This window comes from Gymnoscopelus microlampas, assembly GCF_963454915.1.
Source record: "Gymnoscopelus microlampas genome assembly, chromosome: 10".
In the NCBI taxonomy this organism is placed as follows: Eukaryota; Metazoa; Chordata; class Actinopteri; order Myctophiformes; family Myctophidae; genus Gymnoscopelus; species Gymnoscopelus microlampas.
Window position 1 is genome coordinate 24,140,672 of NC_139947.1, and position 11,272 is coordinate 24,151,943.

The window sequence follows — 11,272 nt, forward strand, 5'->3', positions numbered from 1 at the left end:
CCCTGCTGGATCGATCCTTCACTTACTGATACACAGTCAAATCCCCAGAGTGTTTAGTGTACACAATAATGGAACCAAATGGACTCGTAAGGGTTCCGTTTATATACTCTAAGAGTTAAATAAAAGGTGTTATACATCGTTCGTCACATCACAACACCTCTGTGGCATAAGGTTCCTTATTTCCCTGAGATATGTCTACAAGGCAGCACTCATGGAGTTTGCTCCATTTTAATGTGCGACACCCTTTAGTATCTCTAAAGGGAAAGAAAATCCCAAAGAAAACATAAGCAAGTGGATCATCTTATCTTTATTTTTTATTCGGTCACCACGTGGTTATTTAATTTGGTGACCGCGCGTGTGTATATACGCGTTCATGTGCGTGTGCCGTGCGTGTGGGAGGGAATCATTATACCCACCAAAAAAACCTAGAACACACCACTGGAGACCAGTGATTCTCAAGCCCTAATGCCTGGATGTACTGAACTAATCTCCCCTTTACTAATCATATGCGCTGTTTGAAAGAAACAGCAAACCATTATTTACCAGTGAAATATACATCCATTTACAAATGCACAACTACTTCTCAGAAAAACCTTTTTATTCATCTGAAGAATATGGCAGCATTGCCTTTCCAGTCCAATAAGCTCAGTAACTGGCTAATGATAAAGTAAATTGAAAATGTCACAATGTATACAAAATACTGAAAGGAATTTGGCACACGTACGGCTGATGAATGCTGCTGTGCTGGATGTTTATGAATGATGAGGTAGGTAGCTGCTTCCATTACTCCATTTAAATTCAGCAGCGTATCTGGCACCTGGCCTCCACGTCAAGAGAGTTTGTAACAGCAACAACATCCCCTGTCTGAACACACGCTGTATAAAGCACAGCCCTCCTCCTCTCCAGACCATTAAAAGGCCCCATGAAACGGCTAGCAGAATGCCATTTGATGAAACCTATAAAAAAACAGAAAGATAGGCAGGGACTTGTCACAGATATTGATTGGCTTTCATGGTAGCCGATGGGACTCCCTTAAAAAAAAAAGTTTTTGGTCGCCAGAGGAATACAAAATGCGAGAAATATTTCTGCAAACCAGAGATATGTTCAACATTGACATTTGTGAACCTGAAAATTCGTCTCATATCAATATTCAAGCGCTATATGCAATTTTGAAAAGGATTATAACAGATTGTGAATTATAGCCAACTAAAGAAGGGAAAAGATAGTGAGAGTTTGTGACCCGTAACTGCTGGGTAGCTCTTACATCCTGTGCGGTCGGCAACTGGAATGTATAGAAATGGGGGTGGTGGGATATAAAAATTCTATAATAGCATTTATTTAATTGGACACTAAATTAGTATAAACGCTCAAGCTCAGGATGAGTCATCTTTTTTTCTTTTCTTTTTACCAGGAAAAGAGAAACTCATTACGACTACCTACAAAGCAGCTTTTTTGCCATTGTTGGGGCAGATACTGGTGTATTGGTGACGTTCAGTACAATACATTATTGTTAAACATTGATTTTGATTTCATGGGGCCTTTAACCGCATGAACCATACCGTCCCTATTCTGCGGGCAAACATTTGGTGAAATTAGCAGATGTACAAGTTCACAACACGTTGCATTTTGGCGAAGATATTTAGTGTATAGAGAAAAAAAGCATGGACCTGTGGGGGACTCCGGTCAACTAAGTATAGTGTTTAACTGGTTACGGGCAACTGATCATAAGAGGGAATCCACCCTTATTCCATCACTTGATAACCTCCATGGACAATGAATTCACAACGTGCTTCCTGTACTGTAGTTTTAGGAGACACAATCTCATCAGAGGAGATACAGTATGACTATGTCGGCTAGGATAATTCATAACCCACTATCAAATGCTAACAATGACAGTGGTCTGATTAATAAAGCCAGAAAGAAATATTAGGACTTCTCCAGAGACATCAATGCCTGTCTTATCTCCCATAATCCCCAGTGAGAGTCACATTGTGGCACTGATTCAAAATGGGCCATTAGCGAAACGGTCTATTGGTATTTTAATCCTCTTGTGCTGGTTTTGTTTCTCTACGGCACACTCTTTGACTCATTATATTTTTCCTAGTGTGTGCTATTTAAATGAGCGACATTTTAGCAACGGGCTCCAACAGACTCCATCATCTCTGCAGGAATAACAAGATGATGGGACACTGCGTGGGTTTAGATCTCACAGCTGTCTGCCATTCTAGACTTGGAAGGGCTCTGGTATTTTGTCTTGCTTGAAGGTGAACATTAATATTCTCAGGAAAAAAACATGGTAACATGGAATATGAATATAGTGCTGTTTTGCCACCAGACATTTAATAATGTTCATTAAAGGTGGTACTGTAGTGGTATTGTTTTGGTAAAATAAAATGAAAGAATGTAAAGCTCTATATTCTGAATAAAGAGCTTTTTAACACCACCTTATACTCCTCACATAAACCAAAAAATGAAATAAATCTTCTGGCACGGAATATGCATAAAATAATTTGAGAACGGTCTGCACTTGCTCAAAGGAAATCAGAACATGCCCCTAGGTAGTGATTATGCTTGCTGTTGAAATTCAATTGTGCAAGTATTTGCTTTTCATGCAGGGTTCCGAAGTCCAGTCAAACGAAGGACTGTGAGCCCTTTGAGTCTCCATTTGGGGACTGTTGAATCTGCAATCAGGCCTTTGTTGGAACAGAGGAGGGCTCTATGTGTGCTCAAGCTCTTAGAATAAGTGAGAAGGCAAATATAACCCAACGCATGTCCTCACACACAGCTTGAACCTGCCACTATCAGCCAAACTATGTTGGAAACGTCATATAGGCTATTCCCACAGCATCATTTCTAATTTGTTGTCTATGGAAATGTGTGCTGGATGCTGCTCCAGCCAAGCAACACGTCAATGATTTAAGTCCACTCATCACTACTGAAACTGAGCTGTTATTGAGTATGCCAGACATACACGCTTAAGAAGTCTAAGGCCATTTAATCCATACAAGGATGTACGACACTTAATGTTTGAGGGGGGCACAGGTGCATAACATCCTCCAATACCTGCGGTACTGGCAGGTTAACATGTTCACAATGTAAGACAGGAGATAGCCGAAAATCGCAGATCTACAAGCTTGTGAGCTTTTTCAGCATGCGACAACGGCACGCAACAAAGTATAAATCAGGCTTAAAATATCAATGCCAGGGTTCTGACTCAGTTATCTACTGTAACTGAAGTAATAAAAGGCGATGAACCGTGCAGCTCAGCTATGCACACCTCTAGGCATATTATAATGTACAATAAGAAGTATTGTGACTAAATAATTCAGTGCTTCCAAGTTACAATTTCTCCCACTGACAGAAACAAAACAGAATAAGTCAGGGTTTACATTTGTTTTCTGAGCTGGCTTATCTTATCATATCATATCATATCATATCATATATCATATATCATATATCATATATCATATCATATATCATATCATAATTAATACAAACCAAATATTAATATAATATATAGCAGATTTAAAGTGGCTAAGCCAGTCTGTGGGTTCTGTAAATACCAATGAAAAGCCAATGAATAACTACTACAACTGGATCCATTGGAACACAGGCTACCCCACACATAGACCTTATCTGAACCACAAATTCTAATCCACAACATATCATTTGATACACAGGTAGCCTACACATAAGACTTATTTGAGGTCATAATAGAGGACACAGAAAAAATTGCAATCATAGTCCAGATATGGAATCTTCTCTCTGACCTTTTCTTGTGAAGGAGAAAAGCTGACACACTGGACGTACCTGTGTTCCACTGCATTTCTACAATAAACTGTATCACCCAAACATCTTTTCATTGTAAATCAAACCATGCTATTTCGATTTATCGCTGTCTAGACGGTGTTTTCAAATCCCAGCAACACCTTGTTGTGTGGCTGTGAAAAGTGTGAGCTGTAGGTTTGTTGCTGTGGAGAGGACAGTATGGCGCTCCTCCCTAGATATCAGCTTTATGGATTGCCTCGGTGGAGTCCTCTGGGAAGGTAAATATTGTATGAGATCTTCCAAGTGCTTTAGTTGTGTACAAAAGGTTCCAAAAGTAAGCCCTGCCACATGGCCACATGCGCACACAAACACTCCATGCCTGTAAGGCGGAGGAGGTGGCAGCTGCTACTACGAGTGTACGGAACGTTGTTGTGTTTCTGTGACGGGAGCAGAATTTGTTGGAAAACACAAAGAGAGGGAGAGTGTGTGTGTGTGTGTGTGTGTGTGTGTGTGTGTGTGTGTGTGTGTGTCGGGGTGGAGGGGGGGATATTCACGATGCAATAGCCGAGGGTGTTGCATCATCCTATTAATTACTCCCGTTGCACAATGTCCTCCATTACGTGACCCACATGCACACAAAGATAAGCTGGGCTCTGAGGGGCTGGGGAACAGCACAAGGAAGAAGGCCCACTGATGGTACTGCACTCCGAATCAACTCTGAGTCAGACTTTTTACTTAGGTCTCGGCCTCAAACCATTTCAATTACCATAGAGGAGCTGACAACAAAACTAAATCAAGAGTGAGGGGTAACTCTACCCAGCAAATTCTGTTTTTCAATTATGAAGTGTGTTTTGGGCCACTGAGACGTGGCCTCCATGCCTGGAGCCGGCCTGTTAGTGGAAAGGGTCGTGACTGATAAATCTGATCCTTTGTAGAGGCAGTATTGATCCAACAAAAGCTCACTACATGAATCAAATATGAGCTCTACGCCACTCGCTGCTTCTCCCGGGCTAGGGTCCATGGATGGATGTGCCCAGGTGAAATAATGACACACACTCTCTTCTCATGTTATCCATCGGCAGAGCTCAAGCTCTGGTCATTAAACCACACAGCCACTGGGTCTACTGTATATTAGGGCATTCACGAATAGTGATTTTTAGCATTCGACTTATTCGACCTAAACGTAGTCGAATATTAGAATATTTCTCCCACGGAACACTAACAACATTTCTCCCACGGAACATGGATCGTTTTGCTTATAAACCCACTTGTTTCTATAATGGAAGAACAAGTTAAAATGTTACTAACTTTCCGTGGTGTTGTCGGCTCCGAGGACACTATTGTTGAATGAGTTTGGATTTGTTTACAGTGGGAACACATTAGAAAGCGAACACACAGATGTAAATCCCGCCCACTACATTTGATTGGGTAAAGCGTGGCTTGCTTCCTGGTCTAAGGCCCACCCACTTGTAGGCCAACGTTCACACGTTCTGAACGGCCCTCCCGACAGATGCAATAGCGCAGCTCGGAATCTGTTCTTGAGAGATTATTATAGATATATTTTCGGTACAACAGACAACAGTACAACACCCTTGCATAGCATAACTTCACATACTTCACATAATAAAGTTATTTATTTTGTTTAGTTTCGTTGTAAAACGACTTTGGGTACTAAGAAAAGCGCCGTATACATTTTATGTATTATTATTATTATTATCCCCAGCACTCCGTGTCATGTAAAGCCTGATTTATGCAAAAAAATCATATGATGGCATCACGTGCCAACAATTCAACACATCTACACAAGCTCACATTTCGACACGTTGTGACGTCAGCTTGTATATTGGCTATTCTTGGTGCGCGACATCATCGTACGACAGAGCATAATTAAGCATTAGTCTATGGAGTTCTAACAGACAGGTCCAGCACACCATTCCATAAGTAATAGACTCTATGCATAACTGCCACAGCTCTGATTGAAAAGAAACGTAGCAAACTTATTCATTCAGTTCATTTAACTTGGAATAAGTCAGAAAATGATTGTTCAAGCCTATCCTATCTAGATGTTCAACAACAACCACAGTTAAGTCCATTCTTCGGTTCAGTCGTTACAAGGCTAAGATGCCGTATGATCAGTGGTGGAAAGTAACTAAGTACATTTACTCAAGTACTGTACATAAGTACAATTCTGAGGTATTTTTTACTTTACTGGAGTATTTCAAATTTTAATTTTGCTTCTAATTAATAATAATATTGTACTTTTTACTCCACTAAAAGTTTTTGAACATTTTAGTTACTAGTGACTTCTGTAGATTTAGATTATTATTACAAAACATACATTAACCACTTCAGAGCTATATACATTGCGGCCACAACGGCTCACAACGCGTCGCATCACAACACGTTGTGAGCTTGTAGATCTGCTATTTTCAAATTATTTGTATACATTTTGAAAACTTCAAATAGTATGCAGTACGTATTATCATGGCGTCCAATAGCAACTGCACAAAAGATTCAGTAAGATGAATCAACTGGGAGTATAATGGCACTGTATTTGTGTATTGTTGTACTCCCTCAGCATCTTCCACTACCACTACACTTCAAAAGCAGTGTGCTTCATGGTCTATTAATATATAACAATATAAAAATCTGTCTATCAGATTAATTCTTATGTTTCATGTTTTTTAAACACCTCAGGGTGTAGGCCTCATGCTGTGGACTTCATAATCACACACCAAGCAAGTCAGCTTTTTATTTGTCTATTGTTTCTAACAACATTCAGAAAACAGCCGTTTTCAAATGAAAGGCATCAGTGAGAGTTGATGGTTCACAGTGTATTTGAATGACACTGCCTGTTCTGGAGTAGCGACTTAACAGGGTTGGACAATTCATTGGTGCAGATGAAATGGGTGTTTGCACTGTGCTAAGGGTATGACACACCTGCAACAGTGTTGTCTGTTGCAGTGTGGCCCAGGGAATAATCTCCCCTGTTCCTTCCGGATACAACAGACTGCTGAGTACAGGCTGAGGGTGTTCACCAGCACACACACACACACAAACACACACACACACACACACACACACACACACACACACACACACACACACACACACACACACACACACACACGCGCGCGCGCTTGTGCACGTGTACACACACTACAGTCACACCTCTCCAGAGGATCGGCGCACTCGGAAATGCAACACAGCCTATTTCACTGCAAATTAGGTTAATGATGCTCCAGAGAGGCCCAGTTAATAACCCTCGCAGAAGATATTAAGATGGCACCTAAATCACAGGAATATTGGAGTAGGCTATCTGATGGACCCTCTCTCCAGTAACACCCCATGCACTTAAGATCATAGTAAAGCCCTAGTAATACAAAATGCACAGCAGTTCAGGACATACAGCAATTGCAGCCATACGGTTCACACAGAGGCCATTTTGCTATTATGTCATAATACGTTCATATTCAAAACTTTTACATATATACCAAGAGCACATACTGTGTATGTGACACACAACATAAAACTGCACTTATAGCCAAAGATCGAGTTAAGCCACCTTATCTTGCTTCATGAATCAAAACACCTGCCATTATAACTACTGTAGCATTCCAGCCATTTGTATGATAACCCACCATGTAAGTGCTAGTAGATGTGTACACAAACAATAAGCTGAAAAGTAAAATGAATCCTGTATGTTCAGCAGGAGGCTGTGGACATCTGTCTGACACCTAAGCCCCTTCTCTCAAAAGGCTACAGCGTCTCAGACTTTTTCTTCTTCTTTTTTTTCGGTAGCAGTCTCAGCCGAAGTGTGATACGATCACCAGTGTGCCTCAGCATCGGGGAAGCTCACCGCGGGGGGAACTGAAAACTGTATGACATCCATGAAAGATGGAGCTCAGAGATGCCAGTCCCAGGAGAAATGAATCCCCATAGGTTAACACTCAACCAGCCATCTCGCTTGCTCTCTATGCTCGCTGCCTCTTCCTAATAATATGCTCTACTCTCCCCTCCACCAGATGTAGAACCAGGGCAATGGTAGAGTACAGCATGCTAGCGCGCACCACTTTAGGAAATATCAATATCTCTGGGCACTCCTCCTGCACATCCTATGCATTAGTCTCAACTGAGCCCTTGGGTCTACTTAGAACTATATATAGAGTACCTAGTACAACGTCTGAGGATCCCAAACAGCATCATATTTAACCAACTGTTTATTGCATTTGATTGTAACATGTCACAATTTACTGGCAGCATAGTATTGTCTATACTACTGTATATCTATAATTCAAGCCAGGCTATCTATATTATAACCACATACTTAAGTTTACTTACTTACTTATATGAATTGTTGGTCTTAAGAAATGTGTTGCTCTATCTCCCTATAGGCACGTTTTCCATTTGCATAATGAACATTGTTTTTGTGCTTGAGTAGTCAGTACTGTGTATGAACCAATTATCCCCAGACGTTTTCTAGCGAATGACCAAGCTTCTCAGGCATGAAGTCTTTCTATACCGAGTCTTTTATTTATAACCGATGCCCTTTCCAGTATTACTGACACTAAAACATCATAAAATAACACTACAGTATTCACACTTCTTTTTGGCTATGATCCAAAAAGCTCCATTAGTGTTTCACAAGCAGTGTTCCACACGTACACTGAACACAGTGCATAAGTCACTGGCTTGTACTGGATGATGAACACACAGACACTGCTTTGTCTTCACACACTTTCTTCATAAAAAGACATTTCTTTCGACAGTGCTTTTCAAGATAATTATCTGGAATATCACATTTCGTTGAGACCAAATTATGGATTATGTCAATGTTATCACAATGAATAACAATATTTTATTCGATAGAAGATGTGAATTAGCTAGACTATCAGTAAAGACGGCTCCAAATCCTTGACAGCGGTTGCCTTTCAGGCCAACGACATTCCGCATCATGTCAAACAATGACAGTAGAATTCTGCATGTGGAAATTGTTTTTCCTCTTTTGCCCTCAACGATCCATCTGGAGTTATGGAGACTAAATGCTCATGAGCGTCTGCACAGCTGTTCTGTCACACACATCACTATTACCCTGTGAGGTCAGTCTTGGATATACAGCGTGAGTGTGTGTACACATATATCATGATTTATAAATCTTAGGTTACAAATGATCTCATGTGTGGAGTGGTGTGGAGTTTGGTTATAAAAATAAAATTTAAATAATCATCATATAGGCCTAGTAAACATAATCAAGGCTACTCACAACACATTGTGCCATTAGTCTGTATCTACAGTATATCAACTAGGCTACTGTGGGTCTATTGTCTCAGTTGAGGGGGTTTCATTTCCATTAGTGCCATTAGGGAAATAATGAACCATAACACATATACTCTCATGAATGTCAAGATCACAAGCACAGGTGTTATGGTAGCCAAAAATAAAGTAGTCTAAAATGCGTAGTGAGTTTCGGCCTAATGCCAAAAAAAAAAGAAAAGAAAATATCCATTATTTTGGAACTGGATACTTCATTTATTATATTGTCATTAAACCTTTCGATCCATGTCAATTTTGGTACTGCGCAATTGCACAAGAGCAACCCTCAATTCAATGAATTTATTGAATTCATTGAATTTCACTTTGCATTTATCTCCTTTTATAACCAGTGGTAGGCTGTTCAGGCTACTCCATGTGGCCTGACAGGGTCACTTACAGACCAAATCCCCAGTTTAGGTCAATTTATGAACATTAATTCACCTAAAATGCAGTAATGCCTATTATGATTCAATTGTCCACCTGTAGAGACCGGTGCACCAACCAATTGCATAACAAATCGTGCGTGTGCGCGTGGGAAGGGAGGGAGAGAGAACATAAGGGGAAAGGACATCTCCCTCGTTCTCTGATTGTGTCAGTGAGAGAGTGTGAGGCTGCGTGTGCGTGCGTGTTGTTTGTGCCGTACATTTGGCGACCCCCAGCGTGCAGAACGCGAAAGTTTTGTTCGGCATTTTTCTTTATTAAAATGAATCTTTATAACCTCAGCCTCGTTACTCCCCAACATTAACCAAGTCAAACAAAATATTGAATATATCCTAGGACAACGCAGTTTTGACCGTATGCAATTGAATCCACATTTGCATTTCATTCCCACGCCACCCCCAAAATAATCAGTTTCAACAGACGCTTAACTCGCCATGGCGCAGCCTATTATCATTTATTTCGTTTTTATTTTCTAATAAAAAAAACATATATTTTTTTAGATAGTTGTTCTATTTAAAATGGACCAAAGCAGACACTGCCCTTAACTACAGTTTATTGCATAAAGCAGTGGTTCTCAACCAGTGGTCAGGGGACCACCAGTGGTCCTTGAGGGGGTTCCAGGTGGTCCCCAGCTAAATGATGGAGAGTTGGTAACCAAATGGACCCTTACAGATCTTTAACTCTTGAGAGTGTAAAATGAAACCAAATGGACCCTTACGGGTCCATTTGGTTTCATTTTAAGCTCCCAAGAGTTAAATTATTGTCAAACATCAGCATTACTTAATTTACAAGAAGTCTTCACAATTAGAGAACGTAGAATGATTATTATTTTTGATCAACGTTTGCCTGTTATCTCTCTGGTAGGCTACAACATCAATACAGCATGGACTTGTGGACAAAATCGTAGTTACTAAATCTCATCAAATGGTGGTCCGTGGCTGAAATGCCGAATAAATAATGGACCTTGATATGAAAAGGGTTGAAAACCACTGGCATAAAGGCATTAAGGCAATGTGTTCTTACCTGCGTGCTATACACCGTTTTATCCACATTATCCTCGACACCAGATCCGAGTCAGTCCTCCAGGTATCCTCCCATTTAGACGGGTTTCTTCCACACGAGTCGATATATAGCGGCTGAAACACTCAAGTGGTCGGATCCCACTCCAAGAAATGTCAACGCAAACATTCTAAAGCTATAACATCCTTCGGCATTGCGCACATGAAATTACTCCAAGAACGCTGTGCCGCGATCCCGCTATTGTAGTAGGAGAGAGAGAGAGGCTGCAAAATGTTCAGATCTCTGTGAAGTTGTCTGTCAAACTGTACTGAAAACAATCTTCTCCCCCCTTTAATGACGGGAAAAGATGTGCGCGTGCAGACTGTTAGCCGAGCCGTAGACAGGTGGTCCGCCGAGGAACGACCGAACGGCGCCCTCTTGGACACTTGCGTCGGTCAAACTTTGCCTTCACATAAATCATTGAATTCTCTCCTGTAGAAAAGTGTCAGAGAGATGTGGAGGAACGACGACGTTGCGGAGGCAAGGCGGTGATTCGTCGGCATCCTTCAGTGGAGTTCGGTGTTGTTGTGAAATAACATTCTTGCAAGACGGGCAGAGACGAGAGAGAGAGAGAGAGAGAGAGAGAGAGAGAGAGAGAGAGAGAGAGAGAGAGAGAGAGAGAGAGAGAGAGCGTCAAAACCACCGTAGGGTATATACCATAGAGTTGGTATGTACTAGGGATGCACGAGCG

At 41.0% G+C, this 11,272-nt stretch overlaps 1 protein-coding gene across 1 annotated transcript in view; it reads right to left on the reverse strand.

Annotated features, from left to right (window-relative positions):
* The window catches only part of ajap1 (adherens junctions associated protein 1), a 59,843-nt gene extending 49,210 nt beyond the window's left edge, over positions 1-10,633 (reverse strand). Inside the window, exon 1 of the mRNA XM_084069169.1 lies at positions 10,546-10,633. Within this exon, the coding sequence (XP_083925295.1) occupies positions 10,546-10,574 (29 nt within the window). The 5' untranslated portion in view covers positions 10,575-10,633. The remainder of the gene's footprint in view (positions 1-10,545) is intronic.
* Positions 10,634-11,272: the final 639 nt, after the last annotated feature.